This window comes from Megalops cyprinoides, chromosome 17 (assembly GCF_013368585.1).
Source record: "Megalops cyprinoides isolate fMegCyp1 chromosome 17, fMegCyp1.pri, whole genome shotgun sequence".
NCBI lineage: Eukaryota > Metazoa > Chordata > Actinopteri > Elopiformes > Megalopidae > Megalops > Megalops cyprinoides.
The window spans coordinates 7,825,551-7,852,337 of record NC_050599.1 but is presented as its reverse complement, the minus strand read 5'-3'; the positions used below and the strand labels follow the sequence as shown (position 1 = coordinate 7,852,337).

Genomic DNA, 26,787 nt, shown 5'->3' with positions numbered 1-26,787 from the left:
AAGTGAGATAATTTTGTGGTTGTGGTAGTTTGTATTGTGGAAGTGAATTGGTTATGAATGAGTGAGACTGGGGCGTAGCATTTGTAGGTCAGTTTTTTAAATGATAGTTAGGACTCCACAACCATATTGTGCTGATAGCTGTGTGCATTCAGTGTGCTGTAAACGAAATAGTGTAAAATTTTCCAGTTTTAGACTGAGACAGATAACCTCAGATAACCTAAAAATCAGCACAAGATTCTGAAAGGTCAAAACATGTCTCAAAATGTGCTAAATCTTTAAAAAATATGTACAAGTAGTCATTTAAAATGATCCAAAAATGTACAAAATGAAGCAACGATTCAAACAAACAGTGAACGACAGCTCCAACCAACATTTGCCCCAAAAGTTACTATGAATTGTCTTTGCTGTCACCTCATTTCCAATTAAGCTGTCTCGATGTACAGCTCTAAAAGGGGCATAACTGTCTTCTATCACTTTGGTGGCTATGAGTCATAACCTTTCTGCTCACCACCAGTTTCATCACCAGTGTGCTGCCATAATCTCCACTGAGGCTAGTTAATGTTTCACTGCCACATAAGTGACTGAAACCAAATTCCCTAGTTATCCCAATTTAACACCTACATTTTCTCTCTCTGTCCCTCTCTGTCCTTCTTTCTCTCTCTGTTTCTCCTCCTCTCTGAGCAACAAGCGCTTCTACAGCACCGCTACCAGCTGTAATTGGCCACAGCGAATACGATGCCTGGACCATTGCTGCATCTCCACTCTCAGAAGGGGGGTCCCCACTCACAACCCGCCCGAGGCCAATATATCAATCCCCTGTCCACCTCACTGGCAGTGGAAAGGAATTTACATATATGTTGTTGTGTGTTTGCATTGTGTCAGTGTTATCTCTTCTGTTTTTTTTTTTATTAATATTTTCCAGGAGTCTCTCGACCGCCCTTTCCCGGGGTCAGGGAATAATTTTCCAGTTTACCCCAATTGGCCAGGGTTTTTCTGGTTTTTTGATTCCCTCTGGAAAATGAACTATAGTAATTGAAGAGCAGTTTGTGAAAATCTTGATTTTAAATATATGCTATTTGAAATAAAATTTGATTGATTGATTGAAAAGGACCTGGAATGTTTGTACAAGTGGCAATATCTTCCTTAAATCAAAATGCAATATTTTGTCAGTTTAGACCTTGGTGATCAAAATACTCAGTGAAACAAAACACAAAATATTAAGATTAATCATAAATTGACACTTTATGTTGGCTCTACTAATAGCTTAATATGAAGCTGGTAATGCGAAATGCATCTCTACATGATATGATTTTAGTCATCCAAAAATGTTATGATGAGGTCTGAGGGCATTGATTACATTTTTTGTGTTTTGGTATGTAACATCCAAAGAATGGGCATAACCTTAAGCAATTGCTCCACTCATGCAGCAGTTGTAGTAGACTTATTTTTACTAGTAATCAAACTGGCGCTAGCATGAAAAAAGAAGAACGTACAAAGCATAAAAAGCATGTAAAAACATTTGCTAAAAAAGCCATGGCAGGCAACCAGTTGTATGAACACAACAGCAATTTCAAGATAACATAAAGGCACAAAAGGCATTACTGGATGGATAACAGCAGATGTTAAAATCAAGGGGAACACTATGTGGTGGATTTTTTGGACTCTGAAATAAATTATTTTTTAGAGAAAAATGCTTATTTTGAGAGCAATGTAAATAGAAGTGTAAATTTGTTCACTGTAATATTTATGACTGTGGTCGCCTGGTGAAGAATGTTTGTTCACAGTGTCTGAGATCATATCATTCATCAAGACCATTCATACTGAGCAGATCAATTTTTTTAAAGAACACCCACTGCTTCATGTCCATGATTGACTTGGGGGTAAACAAAAATGACTTAAGGCTCCAGGCAAATACAATCAGATTTGATCCTTTGTGTGAAAATGACAATGAAAGAATGGATGACATGTACGCAGGTACCTTTTTTTTAGGACAAATTAGACATTTGTACGAACAGTGCAATTAGACAGTGTATGAAAAACTAGTCTGAGAGAGGTCGATGTTGTCAAAATGGGTTATACTCTTAGCTTGATAATCATAAAGCATCTTAATGAAAGTTTTATAATTTGTCACATTTTACATTGTGGGGGGGTCATATCAAACCAGGTACTTGGTTTCATAACATAAATCATTTTTACCATTAAATTAAACACAAAATTAACACACAAGCTTGGTATGAAGAATAACGTCAAATTTTAATATTTTTTCTTGACACGAGACGGTTTCCTTCATCTAATCATGTATTGCCATTTGATGATTATTTGTGTGATACGTTTGCTTGGCATTAACTTGTTCTTTTTGTTGTCAACAGCACATCTGTAACAGAACGCTTCAGGGCACCTTTAAGATTCCTTGGATCATTTTTTTGTGTGTAATTTGACTCCAACATCCACATCCTTGAGGAACATCCTGCATCCCTACCCAAACTAGCTACAGCCCTGCGGATTTGCTGACGTGTCGGCTCGGTCTGCTCATGCTCAGGCAGCTTGTAGCCATAATATAGCCCTGCCAGCATGGCTGTTACCGTTTTGCATTTATACCTCTTTATTTTGCTTGTTCATACAACGATATCTAAAACTGCTGTGGATAAGAGGTTCTCGGACTTCAAACGATGTGCCGACGAAGAATGTAGCAGTGAGTATTGCGGGTCGTTGAACTTTAGATGATAACGCTGGTCGATGTAAAGTAGTCGGGCTCATCTCCTTACCAGCGGAAAAAAACGACACACAAGCAAACCGGTATTGCCTTTGACCTATTGGCACTACAGAAGAGGTGTTTTATGGCCCACTGTGCTGTTAGTGTTGTGATTATTATGTAACATGATAAAACACCACAGTACAAAGCAGCATGTCGAACGTTTAACCTTTCCAGTAAATGTCTAGTTATCCAGTTCTGCATAGCCGTAGCTAACCCTGGTAGCTAAGTTAGCAACGTTGCGAGTTTGCTGGCCATGTAATCAAACGTTAGCTTATCTAGCCCGGAACCCTGTCCTCATCGAACCAGCAAACTAAGTAGCCTTTTGTTTCTGCAAGTTGTGATAATTATCTAGATTACGTTTCGTTAGTTTCTTAACATCGTAAAAGAGATTTAGCTAGCTAGCCTGCAAGCTATGTACTGTATTCATAGTGAATGCACTAAATGAAGTTTAGCAAAGTTTATAGAAAGCAAGGTAACGAACGTGCTGGCTAGCCGGGCAATAATTTTGGTAGGTAATCCACAAATGTAAGCAGTTAGTTAAATCATTTTGCGTGCAGATAGCCACTGATAGAGACCCTGATGTCTAAAATAGCTAAGGTGCTATCTAGCTAGCTAATATCAATTTTGCGATTGAATTTCACTCACCACAACAGGTTGCCAGTTGGATAGCTGCATGTCAGTACTGGTTAGATAATATTGTTGATGCTATTTTTAAGACGGGCTCAAAGTCAGCTTGTAAACTATCTGGCGATATTTTGTTGTTTACAGGTATAGTCGTAGCAAGATCTGGATATCATCGTCTATAGGCAACGCGTAGCTAACTGCGTTGTGGAGTTATGTTTCTCTATGGAAGCTGTGGTTTTATTGTAGATTGCTTACTTATACACCGATGCTGTGTTTCATCACGACTGGTTAAGAAGTCTTACTTTTCGTAGATGTTGATATTTTACTATGTAACTGTTAGCAGCCAGATGTACACTACGGCAAAGATGCTGCATAAAACCAAGATGGCGAATATTGTACTTTACAGTGAAAGTTGAACCCTAGATTTTCATCACCGGAACACCTTTCTTTAACAATTTGGTGACCGGAACTCCCTATCCGGACCAGGAAATATCTCCAAGTAGGTTGTCTCCTTACAGATAAAACGGTGTTTGATTACACTGTTCGTAATTAAAATGACGTTAACATAGTGTGCGCACAGACTTTCATTCAAGCTAGACTGCTGAATGTTAAGGTGATCATGCTAATTATCTAAACAACACGAGTTGGAGTTTCATCTTTTTATTATTTTGTTTTCTTCCTCCAGTGCTGCTGTGTAGGGGGAAGGCTGCTCAGGACTTCAACGGACCTGACTGTCGTTTTTTAAGTTTCAAAAAGGGAGAAACAATATATGTTTACTATAAACTGTCAGGAAAGAAGACAAATGCATGGGCAGGAAGTGTGAGTACACATTTAAATTGGCATGCATTCATTATTAAACTCAGTGTCATGCAAAGAGATTGAAAATTATAGATGTAGAAACATATATCAGGTTGGATATAAGGATTAGGAATATAATAGAATAGAGTCTATTGGAGAGAAGACAAATAAGAAGATTAGCAAACAGAGAGGTATGTATGCAGAGAGGTAAATAAAAAAGCATTCATAAAACTAATGCAAAGGTCAAGGTGTGTGTTTGCAAGTTTTCAGGTCAACTTACCTGCCATTCACATTTTACTTATTCAGTTACATAGGCAAACAATTACTGTTTACTCGCTCCTTTAGTAGTCAAATATATATTTTTTAATATGTGGAAGTCAGTGGGAACTAGAAAAGATTGGAGGGAACCATTTGAATATGTTTAGCCCTCATATCCTGTTCTTCATAAGTTTGTGAAAAATGAGAATAGCGTGAACACGTGTGGCATTCAATATTCTGCAGATGCCTTTATGTGAGTATTAAGTAGCTCAGTGAATGCCCTGTGATTATACATTTTCACACAGTTCAGTGGTACTCTGGTTCTTAATTGTTCATGTATCAGAAAACCAATACAGTGATTCTATAATGTCATATTTGGCAAAAGATTTAAAATCCCACCTCTTAGTTCTTACTTGTACTAAGAATTAAGTGACCATATAATATTCTTGTGTCAATGACTGTCCATTAACTCCACAAGAGTATTGTTGTTTTTCCCTATGTTTTACAGGAAAGTGATATTGTATAAGACATTTCTTTTGCTAAATGTGCAGACTGTTGGCACTAGTGTTTAGTACACAGAATGGGTGTTAAGACCCGTGTTTTGAAATGTAGACTGTAATGACTGTATTTATCCAATGCCTGAACTCTAATAACACTTTATTTGTAAGATGATTTTGGTTTTATTTAATTGTCTTTAGGTTGGAAGCCGATTTGGCTATTTCCCAAAGGACCTGCTAATAATCAATCACATATACACTGATAAAGAGTTAGAGGTCCCTGCTGAGGTAAGAAAATTACTTAATTAAGTTGACCTTTTTTCCTCTAACATTTTCCAACTCTATCTGACATTTGTGGTACTTTACTTATACTGTATTGTTATGGCTGACTGTTTTGTATTACTGTATTGTTATAGGCATTGGTTATGTGTTGATGCAGTGTAATGTGCACCTAGCTAAACCAATTTTTCGTAAGAGGAAATTGCACATGGTGTCATTCTAGAGTCTTAGCAAATTGTTGATCAGAATCTGAGATCAGATTTAATTATTCATCCTTGATTGGAATCTTTTGTATCCAATGTAATTGCAACATACTTTGAACCATGTAGCCACTGCATTTTCAAGTTTGGCTGGCTCTTTTTAATGTCTTGTATTTAAGTTAATTTGTTGGTATGTTTATATCACAGTATTGCATACACCTTTTAATCATAGATTTTAAATGCACTGTGTTATGGATCGCTAGTTTAAATTGACGGTGTTATACAATCACTAATAATGTTTTTTTTTTTTTCATTTTCAGCAAACAGACTTTGTATGTTTTGATACTGGGTATGATAAATTTGAAAATTATGACATAGATGTGCTTTTGGGCACCTTGGTGTTATCAACAGAGAGTGAAAATTCAGCTCAAACTTCAGATGAGAAGGATGAAAACAAACACACAGAGAGCAGCGTGGAAGAAGCGGAAAAAGATCACCATACTGAGACGGACTTGCAGTCTGTGGATGAGAATGAGCCCTTTGAGGACTTTGGCAGGGAAGATAATGCAAAGGAAGTGGGCGAGGACAGAGCCCTCAGTGATTTAGAATCTATGGACTCCTCCCAGCTGCCTTCTGAAAAGCGGGATGAAACAGTGGATACAAAAGAACTGGAGTCTGAAGTGCAAGCTGAGACAGAGGACGAAAATGAAAAGGGTGACTTGCGTGCAGATCAGCATGCGGGAGCTTCAGTGTTGGATAGTCTGGAACGAGTGGAGGAGAACACACATGCTCCTTCAGACATACAGGAAGAGACTTTGTCTAAAAATGATATGGATGCTGAAAAAGCAGATCATGTTTCAGAGGGACAAACAGTTCCTGATTTGAAGACCAATTATGGGTCAACCTTTGACGCTGTTACCTCAGATGATGAAGATACGTGGAGGGTGACCCCTTATTTTGATGAAGAAGAAGGTGAAGAACCAGAAAATCAGCCAGTGGAACAAACGGATGACTCAAGGGATGTACCACTGTTGTCCTTTTCAGAGGAAGATTCTCTAAGAGAACAGGAAGGAATTTCAGAACCTGCTCATTCAGAAGATGATGACAGTACTTTGGAACTGCCATCAGAAGAGCAGAAAGAGGAGAAGGAAGCCAAAGAAGACAAGAGCGTGTGGACATCACTGGGGGACACAGTTTTTGCAATTGTCAGTGGTGGTGAAAGGACGGACGAAGTGAGCAGTGTGGAAGATGACGATGACGAAGATGATTTTGAATCAGATAGGGTTGAAAAGACTGAGGATCAACAATCGGAACACGTAGAGAAGGAGCTGCAACCCTCTGATCCCCACAAAGAGCCAGAGGAAACTGTAAATTCTCCAGATGAATTAATTTTTGATGACCTCCTTGAACCCAGTATTAAAGAGTCTGATGATGGTTTGCCTAATATTGATTCACATGGATCTGTAGTTGAAGTGAAAACTGTACAGGAAATGTCATCTGATGAGGATATATCAAAAGTGGAAGAGGAAAGGAACGCAGCATCGAATGAGCCTGAACCTGCCGTACTCGCAACAGATGAAAAGTCAGAATCCCCAGATGAAAGCAAGCCGGATGCTGGAAGCGTTCCCAGGGAGTCATCCGGAACACTCACAGCCAATGATGAAAACTTAGTGTCTGTGAAACATGAAACTTCAGTGCATTCAGAGCAGGAAGAAAAATCTGATGAGGACATTCCGAGTGAAAAATCTGCAATTCAGGATCCAACTCCAGTTGTCAGTAGAGATGAGAAAACAGAAAAAGTCAGTTTGAATGTGGAACCTGATGAGGAAACTGTCAGGAAAGTGGACCACGCCAAAAAAGAGATTACACATTTGTTCGAAGACGCATTGGAAGAAGAAAGTCCTCCGCATCATTCTGAAGAGGAAGAAGAATCAGAAGATCATGGAGATGGAGACAATGAAGAAGAGCTGCTTGAGGATGAGAATGCCATGTTGTCTTCATCCAAAACAGAACAATTTGATGTCAGTGAGGAAAATGCAGACAGTGGGACAGAAGTTGAGGAACCGGGGGCCAAAGAACCCCAAACTGATACAGAACTTGAAGAACTGGAGGAGTACAAGCCAACAAATGATACCCATGAATCTGAAGAAGCATCCAGCATTCCTTTGATCACTGAAAACCGTGAGACAGACGTACAGTCTGAGGAGATGGAGGGTGAGACGCCTTCTGAAATGAAAGACACTGAGCCTCCAACTAAATACAAAAATGAAAACGCTGTGGAGATGGAAGAACAGAGTCCAGAAGTAGAATACAGTGACAGTATAAAAAGCCTCATGCTTCTGAGGAGCCATTTTAATGAGAAGGACATGGAGCGTATGCGTAAATATCTGGGTCCCCAGCACCTTCTCAGAGTGGAAGCCATGTTTACAGATCTCGAGCAGGAGCTGAGGGCAGCCAGACAGTCACAAGTGGACTCTAGTGAAGATGTTGAAAAAGCACTGGAGGGCATCCTGGAAGCTTCGGAGACCTCGATCATGGATGAAATTGAGAGGATGCTGGATGCTCGGGAGCTGAAGCACACAGAGCTGCAGCAGATGGACGGCACCATGTTTGATGAGGAGGCGGCAGTCTTGGATGACTTTCAGGAGCTGGCGTTCCACCTGCGGCAGAAGTATTCCACAGCCAGTGACAGTGTTCCCCTGACTGCAGATACAGGTATTTGTGACGCATGGTTTTTCTGTCCTTTGCATGGATTTGCATGTTCACAAAAATACAATAAGTAGTCTGCATAGATTTCATATGAAATCCATATCACTTTGTGCAATATATATATATTCACTACACAAACTTAAAGGTACAACTCTTAAGGTGGCAAGAGTAACCTTGCCGCAGTGACATTCATTAATCCAGCCTTTTACCCTTTATTATTAATGATGAACAGTAATTGGTTCCCAGTGCAAATAAGATTATAAATTTAACTACTGGAAAAACACTAATTTAAATTTCTTTTAATATTCTAGAGGGGGAACACACTGAAATTATGGAGGACATCTTAAAGAACTTCACCACAACTGAAAGTATTGTGGAAGCTGGTGATTATGAAGAAGAGCATGTTAATGACCTAGTGGACAGCCCCCTAGACAGTACACTACATGCCCCTGATATGGGTTTAGAGGAGGATGGGGGTCACTTCAACAAAAACAAAGAAAACCAAAAAATTTTCAAAGACTCCGAGGAGATTCAGAAAAGACCTCAAGCCATTTTGGAGAATCAGTTGGATGTAGGTTTTGGTTTCGGGGTTGAGCACCCATCCTCAGGTATGCTCTCTCTTACACCTTCTTTGAAAGGTAGAGTACCATTTTGTCACATTGACGCTTTACAAAAGCTAAAACTGTGTCTGCAGGTTCTCTGGATTCCGCAAGTGTTTCTGATTACCATGAAGATAAGCCAGAGGCCAGTCCGTCCTCATCTTTTTTTGTCACTATTGGTAGTCTACTCCTCCTGGCTCAGGAGTGTTTAGGATTGTATATGGAAATGGTAAGTAAATGTTTTTTTTTTCCATTATTTGCTTTTCTCTTGGTTATACAGGTCATTCTGTATCTGCTGTGTCTTAATATTTTCCCTGTTCGTCACTGTGGTGCAAGATTGACTAAATGGGTTTTCAAACATTTCAGTTCAGCATAGGCCTAGAATTAATGAGTGCAGTCTATGATTTTGCATTGAGGAAAGCCAGGACGACTAGCTTTACATTGTTAGTAAAATACTTTCGTTTCTTCGTGTTCATATGTTTCATGTTGTGTTGATACAATGATTTCAAGTTGTGCCCCTTGCCTTTACTATTTAAACTGACCTAATTATTACTGGTGTGAAGGGCCCTGAGTACGCTGACACTTCCACATGCTTGCACTGAATGTTTGAATGTACGTGCTGATATAGGTTGTGTTTTACTAGGTCAAATTTGGGTGTACTCATGGATCTTTACAATGTCTGTATCCGCTAATACAGAGGCCTCACTGAATAGGATGAGCAATTCAGAGGATAGAATTACAACCATAGTGTCAATATCAGATGGCATCTGTCTCAGTTGTGTGTGTGCTGGCACTTTGGATTAAGCACAATACGCCTCTTTACAATCACAGACGTCACTTGCTTAATTAGCAGTGTTGTTCTATGGTAGTTGTCGACTGTATCAGCTAATATCAAACATTGTAATAGATACGGTGTGTCTTTTTAATGTGGTGCAGAGAGCAGAACACAGTACCCAAAATGTGGTCAAAGACATTGCAAAATTTTATTTAGGATGTTTTAATTTTTACTTTTGATATATGTCCCAGCTTCCTGTTTGCTTTTTGACCGCTTCAGCAGTGTCCATCTCTATGAAAACCTAGGACTATTACTATATCCAAGTTTTTTTTCACATCTAAGTTTAGTATGTGCCATACAGTAATCTTGTCTAAAATTGTTATTGCAGATTTGTAGACCATATGACGATGCCAAGTGTAGATTCTGTTAAACCCTAAACTCTTTCCCTAAACCCCGAATTTTGTCTCATTGGCGCAGTTAATAGGAATTTTTCAACGGTACTGTAATATCCGACGTGGCTTTTGACACTGTGGTCCTGTCCACAATGGTTCTCACTTCCTGTAATTTTTATTTGCAATTAGCTTACTTTGCGTGTTTCATTTGTCACCCAACGTCCCCCAGTATATAACAATATATAAACAATACATTTAATGCATTTATGTATTTCACTTTCCCGATGTCCGTATGTTAACATTGCTAGAAAGGTGTACATGTAGGGAGAAGTTGGCAGCACCTGCCTAAAGACAGAAGGTGAGCGTCAATGCGCATGTGCGGCTGGCAATTGTTGACGTGTTCACAGTGGAGGGTGAAGTTCAGCTGCTAAACCAGCTACTGAAAGGGATAAAGCCGGGGGGCTCCGTGGGTTCCGTACCGCCGGGACATTTTCTCTGAAGATATTTTGCCGACTTTGTTGTTTTTGTTAACAGCATAGTCAGTATCTTCTGTTTAGGTCAACAAGTTGTGTTATTTTCGCGCGAATCCTAATTTCTATTTTAGAGGCCTAGGCTAGCTAGCTAACGTTAGCGAAAAGATTCAGCTGTTGATATGTTAGCAAGCGGCTTGATGGCTAGCTAACTACGGCTAATTAATTACCTAAGTAGTCCAGATTGTGCTTGATGTGATCTTTATTTAAGATCACTGTTGGCGAGACCGAAGTGGACTGAATAATGGCGATCGCATTTTAATCCAGATTTGTCAGGGCATAGGTAACGTTGGTTGGTACACGTTTGGCTAACGGTTTTTCGGCGAGGTAATGGATTCAGAGGAGGCAGTCACCACTTTCGCTCCTGCTCTTAACCAGGCAACTGCGTTTTCCGTCTTGTTTATAAAGGCAATCGGAGATGTAAGTACCTCTCTCCAGCAACACTAGCCAGCTAACACTGTTTTGCTTGAACAGACATACTCAACTTCCAACCAGCTAACTGGCTAAATATTTGCAGCTTGTCAGCAGTACCCCTGAGATCGTTTCGTTTGATATTGTCGTTTCTGTGCCTGTTAGCTAACGTTACAAATACTATATTCGTACCTTCGACCAAATGTCGACGTAGAACTGTAATCTACCTAGTTGTAGTTTTTCTAACTAGCTACAGGAAATGTATCTTGTCTTGTTTGTTTTACTTTCGCGCTTGCTGTAACTTGATAGCTAAGTTAGCTAACTAACACAGCTGCCAAAGTTGACAGAGAATGACATCGACTTGGACGTGGCAAAACCTGGTGAAACGACTCTTCCTGTGTTTACGGTGTCAACTCCGTCGCTCTGGCCAATTTCGCTTTATGAACAGTTCAAAGAAATTATTGTTGAAACTGACAGTCAAGATCAGTTCTTTAATGAGACATTTTTAGCTTGTCTGTCTTTAACCTTTAATATTCCATGGAGACAGTATAAATCAGTGTTTCTGTTCGCCACCTACTTTGTAGTCTTTAGTTTGTCGCACGGATAAAAATCCATTAAGACATACTAAATCCACGTTAGTAAAGTGACGTAGCTAGATACCGTTATTCCTACGGTCGATAATCCCTCAACCGCTGCTGCTGCAGAAAAACTGATCCTACTAGTAGTAATGAGGTGGGGTGTGTTAGTATGCCGAGACGTGCATTCAAATTGTGCATGATTAATGATCGATTAACCGTTAAAGCGTCTTAGGTCAAAGTGCTGTGCACACTGGCCGCTTTGCGTGCTCTGGCCCCCAGGTGACTTGCGGCAGTCTCTGCTGCACCGCTTCCTTTGTGTCGTTTTCAGGTTGAGATCGCTGCAGGGCAGACAAGCAGCATGTAAATAGGAAATGTTGAGGATTGAGTTGTGAGAAGTATTTATCCATGCATTTCACAACTATGAAGTGTTTATTCACGAAGTCTGTAGATGCCGCAATGGGTGTTTTATGTGATGTAACCTGAAAAGGTGAAATTAAAAAAAGATGTTGTTGGTAAGGAAATGGCTAAATTATTTTCCCAGCAGCTGGTCTTGACTGTATTTCTGCTGGAAGAATTTAGCTGTTCGCTTACCAACACCAGCTTTTTTTTTTTTTTGCATTTTCAGGCCTTAATTGACTAAGGTGTCCCAAACTCTTCTGTTAGAAATTCTAACAATTGTTGTGGGTGCCAATGCCTTTTAACCAAAGTGGGCTTGCTTTCTTTTTTGTATGCAGTAAAGTAAAGATGGTATGCAAATTTGATTATATGGCCACCAGTTAGCCCAAGGGTGCAGGTCTTTTAATGCTGGACTTTTTTCTTTCTTTCTCTCTTTCTTTCTTTCTTTCAGATCATTGCCAGCTTGCCTGAGGAATGGCAGCCAGGCCCCACTTTCCATGGGCTGCCCTGGAAGGCTGTGATTAGCACAGCAGCTGTTGGGATCTTTACCTTTTTGGCCTTCTTCTGGAGGACAGTACTCACTGTAAGCCCTGATTGTCTATCCCCTCATGTTGTACCATAGAGCTTAAACGGGCAGAGGTGCATTGCTCTACTTCCCTAATTATGTGACAGATGCCCTTATTCGGATTGTCTTGCAAGCCTAATGTGGCAAAATATATTACGTAAGTAACGGGACAGACAAGAACATGTACAAAATGGGTAAAAGCAGAAAGTAAAATGAAACATGTCAATCCAAAAAGTGATTATTGCTTTTGTATGGCATTGCGCCTAATAGCAACACTTACAACCTGCATACCTACATCATGCTAAGATGCTCTACTGTGCTCAGCCTGGAGTTTAATTATCTGTATTTTTTTATTCCCCAACATCTCTTCTAGGTCAAAAGCCGGACATATCTGCGTAAGTTTCATTTGTTTTGTAGCTCATATCAGTACTTTATTTCTTGTCTTAAATGGAAGCATATTTATTCTCTTCTTAGAATCATGTAGAGCCAGATTGGTGTTGATTTTCATTTTAATTCTTATGTTTATAGTAACTGAAAAGCAGCTTGCACAAAAAATAACACAACTCTTTGATGAGAAGTCAGAAGCTCTTGCCAAGATAACAGACTTGAATAAAAAGGTAAGGTTCAGAAGCCTATTTTTCATTTTTCCCCCCTTCTGTGCAGATCTGGGTTACAGATAGTGTTACTCAACACCCATGATCTGTTTTTGTCTATTTTAGATCACCGAGTGTGAAGAAAAATTGAAAGAATCTCAAAAATCTGCCTCTTCTACACAACGTGAAAACAAGGAGCTGAAGGTGAGATGCAGAAATTGCCATTGTGTCTGCAGATCTGCATAATTGTGCTGGCTGACCTGGCTATGCTGCTGAATTCAAATCAATCCACACCAGTCAAGCATGACATGTGGAAGATGTGTTGTGTGAGTCAGAAAATGGTGCGTTACAGAAATCCTCCGCTTCCAGTTAAAAGTGCAACAGTGCATTATTCCTTCATCATTAAATGGGCTCAGAGAAGCACAAGAAGTAGAGGAACATTTTTTAACTTTACTTGGTAACACATTTTTCTACCAGAAAAGGAAATCTCAGCAATGTTTAACATTGGGATACAGGTGAATTTTGGCGCAAGACTTGTGATCACTTGCACGGAATCCGTGGCTGGAGTAGTTGGCTGTTTAAATGAAGGATGAACCTTTAGCAGTTTACACAGTACTTCCTTTTCATATTTCATAAAGGAGTCTTTCAAAGAGTTGCGAAAAAGAAGCGAGCAGATGAAGGCCGAAATGGGTGCCCTAAACACGGACATGGAGAAGGAGCGCAGAAGGAACCAGGAACAGCTGGAAATGGTGAGCATTTCCGCAGGGCTCTCTTTTTGTCTGGTGGTGAACGTAACTGATTTTAAATGACTCATTTTTTTGTGGACAGATTTCACAGACTGAAAAGGAAATCGAGAAGTTTAAACGCATCGTCAAGAGCAACAAGGATGAGCTTTCAAAGGTAGATTTTTTTTTTTTTTAATTTTTTTTTAATGCTGTGCCATTTTTCATGGTTGATGGTAACGACCGCTTTGGTAATCATAATGTTTGCATGGTAGGTTCAAGTTCTTATGGATGAGGCCAGAATCAGGGAAGATGCTCTGAAAGCCGAAGTGACATCCTTGGAGAGAGAAAACGGTGCTTTAAAAGACAAGAAAAAATCTGTAAGTAGAAGCGCAGATGAACTGTGTTTTGACACTGATTGCATGAAGAGAATTAATTGAGGTCTTTCACCCTGTTGTCTGGCAGTGAAGTGTTTGTGGTGTTGGTTGATAAAGTGCTCGATGTCTGATTCATGGCTGCAAGCGGATGGCAGCTCTGCAGATACACAGCTATAGTCATGAACCCCAAAACTGGCAGAGCTGTCCTGTGTTAGGAAAGACTCAGATCTGAACCTATGATAGTGTTTTCTTAAGGAGAGCAAAGTCTGATTGTGGGGTTCATCAAGCCTTTCATCACTAGAATTTAGTGTCACTGCACCTTGTCACAGTACGATTTCTATTTTTATTATTTGCCACTTTTCCCTTTCAAAGCTGTTGCGAGAGGCTAAGGACTGGGAGGAGAAGCACAAGGACCTGAGTGACAAAATCAAAGTCTACCAGAAATCCCAGAAAGACCTGGAGGACACCCTCGTGCATAAGGAAAATGAGATCGAGGTCAGTCAATCTTTTGAGCATCTCATTTTGTAACTCAGGAGTCAAGTCATGTTGGCGTTCCTGGTTCTTTCTGCGCCTGTACTGAGGGTCGGAGAGCTGGTTTTGTCCCAATGGCAGGTCAGATTTTTTTTGTTTATGAGTTGAGTTTAAGGTGGTGTCTCTCTTTCTTCTGTGCAGGTTTTGTCTGATTGCATCTCAGAGCTGAGGCAGCTGGAGGCTTGTGAGAGCACAGAGCAGCAGAAGGGTAGTGCTCCGGTGCTGGCCAACGGAGAGGCCGTGGGTGAGTCCCGGGGGCTTCATCCTGTTGCCCTCATACTTCTCTGCCCCTAAACAGCGGGGCCAAATTAGATAAAAGTGCAGTCTACAGTCAAGGAGTGCAGTGGAAGAAAGTGTCTGTTGTAGTGGTAAAGAAAAACGAAAAACGTGCACAATAATATTCAGAAGAAATCAGACAAACACGCAGAATAAATGCAGAAAGGGACACCCTCTCACTCCAAAACAAAATAAAGAGTATGACCCAAAGCAGTCAGGTGCGCGACGTGTAGAGGTGATTATCTAATGTTATCTAATTTCATTTTCATTTGTTTCAGACAAGAAGAATGATGCAATGAAAATCCGCATTAAGCAGATGATGGATGTCTCCAGGGTAATTCTGTTCGCTCTGTGTCTCGAAATCATTCCATTTGCTGCGTAGTTGCAAAAAAAACATTTTTAATGCATCCAGATACCAAAATGTTGTCATGTAGCTGGAGGGCGGTAGTCAGTGTGGTTTGCGTGTGGGTTTTGTAGCACAATTAGAGTACAGACCTAAGGTTAATATCCCTGTGTGAGTCAATGCTAAAGAAAGGTATGGTGAAAATGAATGTTCTTTGGTGTCAGGTGATGCCCTGGGGAGGCCCACTATTAGCTGCAGTTGTTCAACCATTTTAAACCAGGCTTGCAAGCATAGACTAGTATATAACACCATTGGTGTTGTTGTGATACGAAGCAGTGCAAGATTCAAGCCATCCTAGTCTGCAATATTATGTTCTTCACTCTTTAATGAAAGAGCTGTGCAATTTGTGTGTTGCGCCTAAAATGGCATTTATTGCAGCTACACGAAGGAACACAAGATGTTGCCTTCTGCACAATACTGGAGTGGCTGTTTCATACTTTTAAACAAAGCCTTAGATTTGTGGGAGTAGTTTTCATTTTGTGTGTGGATTCCCTGATTCCTTGATTGATAGCAACCAGATGTGGTTATCTGCATTTTCTCAGTTCCAAGATCATTTGGTAGTTGTTTGAACACTTTAAACGGTTTTAAACATTGCTTGATGGCAAGCTCCATATATTCCAAACACCACTGGCAGGTTAGGGGTTGGTACGGTTTTTAATGCACTGTACATATTGTGCGGTTCAGTGTACTTTTTGCGCTATGCGCAAGATGGAAGATAGATTTTAAGCAGGATCATATGCTACGTGATCATGTCAGTTGCTTTCCTGCTGTCATACTTAATTTCTCTAAAAAGACATTTTTAGCTGGGCATTATTGTTGCACAGGCTGTGAGGGTTACAGGTGTAATTTAGGCTTGTGTTTCCTAACACAGGTGAAGACCACTCTCTCAATTGTAGAAGAGGAAAGGAATCGATACCTTGAGAAGCTGATTGCAGAAGAAAAGCAAAGGCATGACCTAGAAGGTACATTTCACATGGGCATTTCCTGTCCAGTTATATAATTTCCAGTGTTAACATTCCCTGTATCTGAATGGTTGCCACCTGTGCCCTAGAACAAATCAAGAAGCTGGAACACGACAGAGCATCTCTTCACGGTGAGAAGTGCCAGCTAGAAAACCAGTTCAACACCATCCAGCAGAAACTTGAGATAATGAATGAGTTGTACCAACAGAAGGAGAACGCTCTTCAGCAGTAAGTATCAGGCAAAGAGGTGGCAAGGGAAAGATAATCTGATAATCTGACGTCATGACACGGGCAGTAAGTTTTTTGTAAGAGTTGTTGTGATGGCGTCTTTGAATGACGAGGGAAAGTAACATACTTTTGAAGGATGCAAGCACCCAACTTATCAAATATGTTGACTCCAGGTACACGGCATACCTTGCACATGCATCCTTATATTTAGTATTGGATGGAGGGCTACAAAAGAGAAGACTGCACTCCTGAAACTGAAGTCCACAGCCATACATTTTTATTCACTATGTATTCCACCTATGCACTGTGAACATGAAATGAGATGATAAAAAAAACAGCGTGACAGCTGACAGCGTGTTGCAGCTTTGCCTTTTCTCACCCATAAGTACTGAAAATGACGTGCAGCCCCTTTTGCCGCCGTGACCCTGCAGGAAACTGACTCAGGAGGAGTTCGAGAGACGCGAGAAGGAGACCAAACTCTCTGAAGTGGATGGCAAAGCCCTGCGGGCAGAGGAAGAGCTGAAGGCGCACAAGCGCAGAATCCAGGAGATAGAGGAAGAGCTACAGAAAACGGAGAGGTCCTACAAGACCCAGGTGAGCCGGTCGAGCCCGGACCAACACGCGCCTTCAGGCCTTCAGTGCCTCATAGTTTGCATACTTTATGTGTTTGGCGAGATGCATAGACCCAAAACTACATTTTTTCATTTGTCCCAGCCAACTGAAGGGCTGTTGGTTAGGTTTGTTTTTCCTGCTCATATCACTGCTTTTATTCAGAAAGTATGATTTTAAAAGTATATCTTTATCAGATATGTGAGTGCATTAAATGTGAGCAGTTGGATCTTTTTAGTGATATTATATACTTCATACTTTTATATACCTCTTTAACCCTATATTTTACATTTACTTAAAATGAAAACTGCCTGGATGTGTCCCCAAAATTTTTCAAAGATTGTCGTAGTGGGATCTTGTGCTGACTGTCGCCCGTTTCTCTCCAGATCGCAGCTCACGAAAAGAAGGCGCATGAGAACTGGGTAAGGAACAGGCTCAAGCCGCTTTCCGCAAATGCACTTCTCTGACTCGATGAAAGAGACAGAATATTAATTCCTGCTCCTTTGGCTGCAGCTGAATGCGCGTGCATCAGAAAGAGCCCTGGTGGAGGAGAAGAGGGAGACCGCCAACCTTCGGCAGAAGTGAGTATAATGGCCAACACAGCCACATAAAAAGGATATTGAGACAGGATGTGCACTTTGATTAATACCAGAACATGGCTCTGGATTTGATGTTATCCGTTCAAGTAATTAATCCTCACTTTTATCCCCAAGTATTTTATTACACTCTGTGTAAATAAATGCTATGAATAGATTTGCATTTACTGTGACCGGTACAAAAAATAATAATTGGCCTTAATTTGTTTAGCGTTTATAGACCTTTCTTGACAGTGATGAAAATAAAGCTGGATTTTTTTCTTCAGTGGTAATTAACAAAAACGCATTCATATGCTGCCCCAAGCCATTAATTAATGATCACATTTCAGAGGGTTTTAACTGTCAGCTGAGATCACTGGTGTAAGATCTGAACTTGCATTGCATCCTCTTTGCTGAGCCAAATAGCTAGTGTTTCTAACAGGGCTAAGCTTAGCATTGTATGAATGATATTTTTCTTTTGTCTTTTTAGGTTGGTGGAGGTTAATGATAAATTGGCGGAGTTTCAGAGACCACTCTTCAAGCCCACACCTGGCCGTCCTGACCAGCATATGCCGCCTCTTCGGAGAGGTAAGCTCCTCGAATAGGGAGATGGTGTTAACAAAATTAAGCTCTTTTCCTTCTTGCAATGCTGTGTCTGGGCTGTTGGTGGAATTTTCAGTGTTTCAGTCAATGGTTAAAATAATTCACACAGGAGACTCGTACGGTCCTTCTCCTGTGAGCGGAGGTGCCCCGTCACCCCCGTTAATGATCGAGGGCCCAGGACGTCCACCTTCCGCACCAGTTGGGCGGCGAAATGAGCCCTTTGGTGAGTCGCTGTTCCCTGGACAACTTCTGCCTTTGTGGTTTCTCTTTTCCACTTACTTCACATCTTCTTGCCTCTCCAAATTCTTGCTTTTCAATCCCTTTATTCTCTGCTGGAGCTCCATTTCCCATGCTTAGATTTTCTGCCTACTTTTACACCTTTCTATCCTTCTTTTTTTCTGGTCCCCTTCATTCTCTTGCTTTAGACTTTCCAAGTTATCCATTCTCACTGACTTCTCCTGATCTGTGCCTTCCCCTAATGCCATCCCTGTACTGGCCTTTCGTTGACAACCCCTCTTGACACTCTTCATCTTCCTTCTTAAAAAGCGCGATTATCTCATGTTCTCCCTTCCTTACCACCACCCCCTCCTCCCACCCTGCTTGACACTTAGTTGGCATATGTAAATATCCTCTTGTTCATTACACATGCTTATTTTATGGCTCTATGTTGATGTCACAATATTTCAGAGGCTTCTGTACAGGGTATCTTTTGCTGCTTGCTGCAGTGGAGGACTGATAAGTGTCTAGTGAGTGGGGACAGAAAGAAAGTAATCACAGAACCAGTGGGGCCTTGAGGTGCTCTAGTGGAGAGTAATGAGACCAGAATAACTCTAACAGGTTCACCAGGGAAAACAAATGCTGATGTGGGAATTTCTGGCACTACTCACAAGAGAAACAATAATTGAGTGACCCATAGCTTTGAAAGCAGGAGAAAGATTAAGAAGACTTGCAACACAAAAGGGGCTGTGCGAGTAGAGAGAGTCCGCTGTATGGGAAAGTAGGTTCCATTCTGACTGAAAAGGATCAGGTGGAGTATGTTTGGAAAAGCAGACAGTTGGCATTCGGCTGCTTGTTCAAGGACTTGGGTGACAAGGGAAGATGGTAGAAACAGTTTATGATCAAGATCTGGGGAATTGTAAACCAGGAGGGGAAATGGGTTCTTAAAGATGAACTGGAATAGCCTTAACCCATAAGAACAGCCAGAATTACAGAGTAAGGAATCCTGTGACTTAGTTTTTTTCCACGTATGTGGTTGGCCCATTATGTCTACCTAGTAGGGCAAGGATAGAACAGTTTTGAACAGTTTAATGCATTGTTAAGATTTTATGGGGTTTTTTTATAATTGGATGCTAATGTGCACAGCACTTAAATCTGCCACCTGTTATGGCTAGGGCTGGTGTGTCATCACCTGGCGATCTCCTGTAGACTCATAGAAGCAGTCTTCACTCTGCTGGCATGAGACATTCAGAAACGACCAGGCTACTGCAAGCCTCATAATGGAGGAGTCTTTGTGACACTGCGCAGTGCTTCCGGCATTCTTCATTGACATTTATTGTATACTTTGAGAACGGAATGAATTAGTCTTGAGAGCTCTTTGGCTTTGTATACCTGGACATTCTCTCCAAGTACTCTAGTGCTTTAACTGCGCATTGTACTTCTGCTTGTGTCATGGGCACAGAGACAAATGGGAGAAAAAGGAACAGCCAAGCACTTAAGTTTCATAATATTGGGCATTTTCTTCCTCATTTTTTTTGTATCTCATTTCTCCCTATCCCTCCAAAACCAGGACGGCCTCCAAGTGACCCTCACGGAAGGTACTCTGACCTTGGACACCCTCTGCCTGCAAGACCTGGTGCGTCTCCCTGCATTGCATTCTTCCTGATTACTATTCAGTGTTTTTATCAAGTCCCCTTGGTGATCATTTTATGGTCTTTCTCTTCTAGATGTTGCTGTCCCACGGACATCATCTCCGACCACTCTGGATGGATCGGTAAGTTTTCAGGTTGTAAAATGGCTGAAATCATATAGGATTGGTATAGTGACTCAGTATTCAAAATGTTAATTCATACTTAATGCAATTAATTTGTTTGCCAATTCCCATGATTTGAGGGCTCGTAACATCCAATTTAGTTTTACGATGACATAACAGATTTGACATTTCAGTTCTGATGGTTCTCAAGGTTCTTAGTGACTTGTGTTAGCGAGTGGTGTAAAACCATATGAGTACTTGCACTTTTGTAGAGAAGTTTTAACCTTCCACAGAACTTGACTGAATACACTTAAGAACAAGTCTTTCTTCCCAATCCCCCTTGCATTGGAATCCTGTACCAACATCAACTGGAGACTCACTTGGCCCCTTTTAAATCCCAGCTCTTTAATTAATAACCTGTGAAAGCATTTTAGGGTGCTGAACTACAGGCACAGTATAGATGCTTTTATAAATGTCAAAAAACAGAGATGATTATGCTCTGTGATAAATTAGTTTACATGAAGTCTGTGCTACAGTAAATAAGTTATTCTCCAGCACGCCTGCAGTAGGTGTAGCAATTAAATGTAAGCTTCATCAGGTGATAGAACATGCTACACTTTGATAGGGGGCACACTATAGTTCAGCCTTACAGCAGTATTCTCATTTCAACCACTCTTTTCTGGGCTGACGTTGAAAACTTGCTAGCTCTCTATAGAATCATTGCTGTTGTTTTCTTGCACAACTACAGTTTACTTCTAATACCTGCTCTGTGTTAGAGTTGACCTCATCCCTGTACATTCCTGCCACATGCCTCTTTAAGGTGGCCTTTCCTGCTTACACAGTGGATGAACGTATTTTTCAAAAGATAATGCACTAGTAAATAGAAAGATGATGAATGATGAATTTCATTTAGATGTAAAACGTCTCTGTAAACCTGTCGCATTGGCTACATTGGCTGTGGTAAAAGTACTTAAATTGTTGAAACCAACTCTTGTATCAATACTTAAAAATGTCATGCCACACAGAGGTCCATTTTCCAGGGTATACATTCATCTCATTTGGGGAGTCTCTGAGGCAAGCTACTGTGGACTGAATATCCATATACGTTTGATTTTTAGACTTAAATTAGAAATGCCCTAAATAAATTCAGCCCACAGTGTTGTAGCCACCGTGATTGATATTGTTCTGCGAGTTCCCTTAAAAAATATTTTTTTATGTGTTTTGACGGCGACTTTATTTTCTTTTGTTATCGCAGGCCTGTTAAAGCTGTCAGGTCTAGGGTGAAAGACCTAACTGATAATATTGTATGCTCAAAATGTGTGTGCTGGTACTGAGCAGATGGCTCTACTTGATATCTGAGTGCATTATTCAGCATACCTCTCTCACATTAAACATCTCTTCATTTGAAGGAAACTTACGTGTACATTTAGAGGTTGTATTTCAGCAGTACATGTTCACGTAGCATGCATAAGTCTTTCCTCAAACAGAACCACACCAGCTGATTACAGCAATCACCCTCAAACATGAAAGTTGTCATTTCAGCCAAACGCAACCAAACGCAGCCAAGTCCATTGCTAAACACTGTTCACACAACAACAGAGTTTTCTTCAAATGGAGAGTTTACCCACTCCTGCCCCAGGTATGAGTGAAGTCACGTTGTTTTTCCCCTCCATTCCCTCTGGGTTGGGCTGCATTATAGCAGAGCGCCCCTGTAGAGTGTGAGGCCGAATCCTCTCCACTGCCGGGTGCCGAGGCGGCAGAGGCAGTGAGTATGAGGCACGGGGGCCTGGGTGGCTGCTGGTGTGTGTGCGCATGCGTCTGCTGCCCGCGCAGCGGCGTTCGCGGCTTTCTGCGGGTGGCCGGACCGGCTGGCCTCTCCTCTTCCAGACCGGCATCACAGACCCGTTTGACAAAGCGTGCCCATTCTGTGAACCTCTCTCAAAAAATCTATACTGTTTTGGAAAAGCTTTGTTGAAACGGTCTTGTGTTGAAATCAGTCTTGAATGTGGTTGAAATTGTTATGAGCTTTGTGGGCGCTCTTAACTTTACTTACCAATTACTATGGGGGGGGGCATCTTGTGATTTAACTTGCTTCCCCAATAACGCATGGTTTTCAATTGAATGTTTTTAATCCATGCATTCTTGTGTAAAACTGACTGCAGACTTGGTATTGGTTTCAGCAACAACAGAAAAAAAAAAAAATCAAACCCCTATTACCAACAGTCAAGCCTGAATACCAACAAAGAATGCATTTACCATCATATAACTAACTTTTTTTTTTTTCCCTTTTTTTAAATTCCAGAGGATCTTGAAATCCCAAGGTCCATCATTCCTTGCCTCACCAATCAGGGATTTTCCAGTCCCTGGCCCACCTTCACAGCCTAAAGGGTACGGCCCTCCTCCAATGGTTGGGCCCCCCTTGCCACCTCCACATGGACCCCCACCTTCCATGCCCCCGCCTCTAAACGGGCACCCACCCATGATGCCGCCCGGCCCTCCTGTACACGACCCTCGTCTGCCACCGCCTCGCGCTCCGATGGGTCCCTACGGCCCTCCCCGCCCTTATGGACCAGTGCCTCCTCCTTACAGTAAGATCTCACTATGCTGTACTCATTACATCACATCACATTACATTGCGTCATTTAACAGATGCTCTTACCCAGAGCGATGTCCAAGTAAGTGCATCACAATGCTAAGTGTAGTTATCGAAAAGTACTACAAGAGGTCAGTAAAATACTGAGTTAAGTGCTAAACTAGTGTAGTCCTTTTTCTTTCTTTTTGAATAGAAAATGTGGATAGATAGGATAGATGGAGAGGAAGGTAAGACTAGAGATAAAGCTTGAAGAGATGAGTTTTCAGCTTTCTCTTGAAGGCACCCAAGGAGTCTGTTCTACGAATACTCAGTACGCAGACTTAGTCTGAGGTACAGCCTGAGTACATGTCTAACAGCTGCTAATCACCATCAGGCTGACTTTCTCTTATCCAGAAGTTCTTTGTGCACCGTTTATATAAAGAATTCCTTCCTAAAAATTAAATGCATGTAGGAATGAAAAACGGTGGGATGGAAGCATTCTTTACTGTCGCCATTTAAATATTCGACTTTTGGTTATCAAGCAGGCTCCTTTTAAGAATCATTTTGGGCCTGCAGTATAATGCTGAATTGAGTTCGGTGATACGTTGGGGGGGTATTTTGAATTTTAATTTTTTATCTTGCGTCTGTTACTGAAAATATCTTGAGCTTACTGTTGTGTCGTTTGGCTGGATGCCAGCTGACGTGACAGGAAAATGAGATCTTCTATGGATTACAAATTCTTCTTGAGTCTCACGATCATATAGATCGTAGATCTTGTGGTCTGAAGACCAGCCAAAGTAACGCAGATGACAAATTGTCATTGCACAGTCTACACTAGATTCTAAAAGACAACAACATCATTGTTGTGAAGTACAACAGTCAAAATGAAATCATGTGAGGAGAAATTTTCTGACATCTCAAAATATAGTTTTATGTGTATTATGTACATATTATACATAGTTACATTTTAACTATTATTTAACAGTTTATTTATTTATTTTTTTTTTTGTTGGGTAAGGTCAAATTTTTTCCAATGTCCTTCCTCTCACCGCTCAGTACGAGGCATGCCTCCACCTGTGAGAGACTACCCAATGGGACCTCCTCCGTTCGGCCCTCAAGAATTTCACCCTGACATGAGAGACCACCCGCATGGACCCCGGGATTACCCTGTCCCGCCCCGACCTCTGCCCCCTGGAGCCATTCCGCCCCCAGGCATTAGAGACCACACCGGGCCCCCGCCGCCCCCACAACACGTGGGCCCGGAGCCCAGGAACTTTTCTGAGGCTCCCCACCACGGCCCTGACCGTAGAGACAACATCCCACAGCAGACAGTGCCCAGAGAGACACCAGCCACTCCGCTCAATGGACCCTAAAAGGTGACACCTCTGGAGGTGTGTGCACATTTCAACAGGGAATGGGACTTGTATATCTTTACTTTTTCTTTTTTTTTTCCTGCGTTTAGTTCTGATTGGTTAAAGAAAATACATATATCCATAAAATAACAATATTAAATCCTGAGAAAACAGGCTGTGTCTTTGTGTTGTCTGGGTTTAAACCTTTAAACTGTCATGAAGAATATTTAGTAAGGCTTGCCCCTTTTGCAGCGGCCTACAGTGCAATATCACGTTTTATTACATGTACGCGTGAAGCTTTCCTTTGTAGGGTTTTAAAAGATATAGACCAGTGGTGATCTTTCAGAAATGCATTTTTGATTATGCAAATTGAAGATTTCCTGTGGAAATACTTGTTTGATTAAATTAAAATGTCTCTGAGCTGGTTTGGATTTTGTTGGAAGCACCTGTCACACACCCAAAGCTGTTGCTCAATAAATTGTAAAGGTAAGTCATTGTGTAACTGAATGGACAGATGTATAACTTATTTTACAATATTCTTAAGAAATTGTATTAATAAAGATGGTACAGAAAAGATGCTATCTGTTATTAATAAGTTTGCATAAAGACAGACCTATAACCATGTCAGACTGCTCTGGCCTGCTGGCTTTCTGCTTTTTTCTTTAAATATTGAGACTCCCAGGGATAATACAAACAACAATTATGGGAAATAACTATAATAATAATTTATAGGTTTAAATGTTAAAAGCCATGCTCAGGTAATGTGCTGTCACTTTCTCATATTAGTCACAGTATTGAGGGATTTTTGTTCTTACTTAAATGTGATGGAATTAAAGGTTGTTTTATAGAGTCATTCTTGCAAGCATTTAATCAGCTTCATGCATTTCAAATCAGTTATTTTTTTCATAAATATTAACATTAACATGTTAATAACATTACATTAACATGCACCTTTCAAAATGAATGCTTGCAGATAGCATAGTAAAACTGACATTGTAAAGAAAAGTTGTTTAACCCTTAAATTACTGGCTTTTGACTAAGTGCATTTTCTCAGCATTGAATCATTGTGAAGGAAATTACTTAAAATCCTAAACTGTGTGCAAAGGCTAACTGGATAGCAATTCTGCCAAAGTAAACTGATCATTTGGATTGCAGCTCTATTAATTGCATATACATAGGATTAAGGTTGATTTAAATCTGCAGTAATTTTTAGAACTGAACTTCAATGAGAGATTGCCATTGTCTATTAACTGCTCCTCTACCCGATGGAGTGAATGTCTCTGTCGCATAGGGCTTTGAGACATTTGAATCCAGACTTTGTGTTCTCTTCTTCACTACATGTGATGTTAGGGTGACCCATTGAAGCTACTTATGTCTGTAAAAAAAACACTTCAGTAGTGGGCCTGTACCCTCTAAGCGTCCCTTTACTGAGACTAGATACAGTGTATGTACTGAAATTTGTCCCTTTTGGACCCGGAACTGGTTTTGGTGCCCTGCTCACTTACTTGCTCTAGAGACTTGACATCCTCTCTGTAATGTGACCAAACCTGAATCAAGTATTTTAAATGTAGTCTAAAGCATTTTATGAATTTAGTGCAACCCCAGCTGATGTGTAGTCAGTGCTTTCCTTTTGACTCAAGCATTCTGTTTGCTTTTTTACAGCTTCTGCAGTTGTCTGTTTCGATGGAGATCAGTCTGTTACTGGGTGGCAGTGTAGCATAGTGGTTAAGGCGCAGGACTTGTAACCGAAAGGTTGCCGGTTTGATCCCCACTGGGACACTGCTGCTGTACCCTTGGGCAAGGTACTTAGCCCACAATTGCCTCAGTAAAAATATCCAGCTGTATAAATGGATAACATTGTAAAGAACTGTAACCTATGTAAGTTGCTTTGGATAAAAGCGTCTGCTAAATGAATAAATGTAAATGTTACAGCCAGTCTTTGGGACACTTTCCCCAATAAAATATTCCGACAATGTTCTCACAATCTGATATTTTCATTGTGAAAAATAGAGTATTGGTACATTTGCCTACATTAAATTTAATTTACCATTTGTCTTCCTATTTCTGGATTTTATTAGACAGTCGTCATTATCATTACTACATGACTTTTCTTTTAGTAATATCCAAATGGTTTACTTCCATCCATGCTTTTCCAGCTTCAGAAGGTCACTCAACAGAGATCCTTTGTAGCGATTATGTCCTGAATATTCTAGATACCCACAGACATTTCCTTCATTTGTGCAGAAGTCAGTTCTAAATTCATTGAGAGATTATTGTCTGAGATTTGAAGATGGCAGTTTTAGAATGAGTTACTTGTATGGTACTCAGTCAAATGCCTTTTGAAAATCCAAAAACATACCTTAAACTCATGACTATTTGTTACCTTCCTCTGTAATTGATGCCGACTCCTCCATAGTGCAATTATCTAGGAACAGCTCATACTTATCCTAAATGATGGATTTTAATATGCTGCGCACACACAATGCTTATAAGACTAATTGACCTATAAAGAAACTATACCACTCTGATCTGATTCTTCAAATGTCACATCACTGGTCAAATGACCATTCTGGGTCATCAAAGTCAGTATCTGTCAGTATCTTCCTGTTCCTCCTGTTTGCCTGTTTGTGGATATAACATTGTATAAAA

At 40.7% G+C, this 26,787-nt stretch overlaps 1 protein-coding gene across 2 annotated transcripts; it reads left to right on the top strand.

Annotated features, from left to right (window-relative positions):
• Positions 1 to 2,533: 2,533 nt before the first annotated feature.
• On the top strand, positions 2,534 to 24,816 carry mia3 (MIA SH3 domain ER export factor 3). Of its 2 annotated transcripts, XM_036549540.1 has the most exons (28): positions 2,534 to 2,692; positions 4,065 to 4,198; positions 5,134 to 5,220; positions 5,732 to 8,126; positions 8,432 to 8,728; positions 8,815 to 8,948; positions 12,253 to 12,384; positions 12,740 to 12,761; positions 12,895 to 12,983; positions 13,086 to 13,163; positions 13,598 to 13,708; positions 13,788 to 13,859; positions 13,957 to 14,061; positions 14,431 to 14,553; positions 14,731 to 14,833; positions 15,144 to 15,199; positions 16,140 to 16,230; positions 16,320 to 16,458; positions 16,890 to 17,052; positions 17,454 to 17,489; positions 17,581 to 17,648; positions 18,133 to 18,230; positions 18,355 to 18,468; positions 20,032 to 20,097; positions 20,189 to 20,235; positions 21,914 to 21,979; positions 22,517 to 22,802; positions 23,843 to 24,816. In XM_036549540.1, the coding sequence occupies exons 1-28, from the start codon at positions 2,572 to 2,574 to the stop codon at positions 24,157 to 24,159; spliced, it is 5,550 nt and encodes a 1,849-aa protein (XP_036405433.1). In that variant the 5' UTR covers positions 2,534 to 2,571; the 3' UTR covers positions 24,160 to 24,816. The 2 variants fall into 2 exon arrangements, with proteins under 2 accessions (XP_036405433.1, XP_036405434.1); XM_036549541.1 differs by lacking the exon at positions 21,914 to 21,979.
• Positions 24,817 to 26,787: the final 1,971 nt, after the last annotated feature.

Bases quoted from the DNA above. Each gene is read 5' to 3' on its own strand.
- mia3 (XM_036549540.1), top strand. From the start codon at position 2,572: ATGGCTGTTACCGTTTTGCATTTATACCTCTTTATTTTGCTTGTTCAT. The intron at 12,984-13,085 runs GTAAGGTTCAGA...TGTCTATTTTAG, and splicing joins TAACAGACTTGAATAAAAAG to ATCACCGAGTGTGAAGAAAA. The intron at 18,231-18,354 runs GTAAGCTCCTCG...TAATTCACACAG, and splicing joins TATGCCGCCTCTTCGGAGAG to GAGACTCGTACGGTCCTTCT.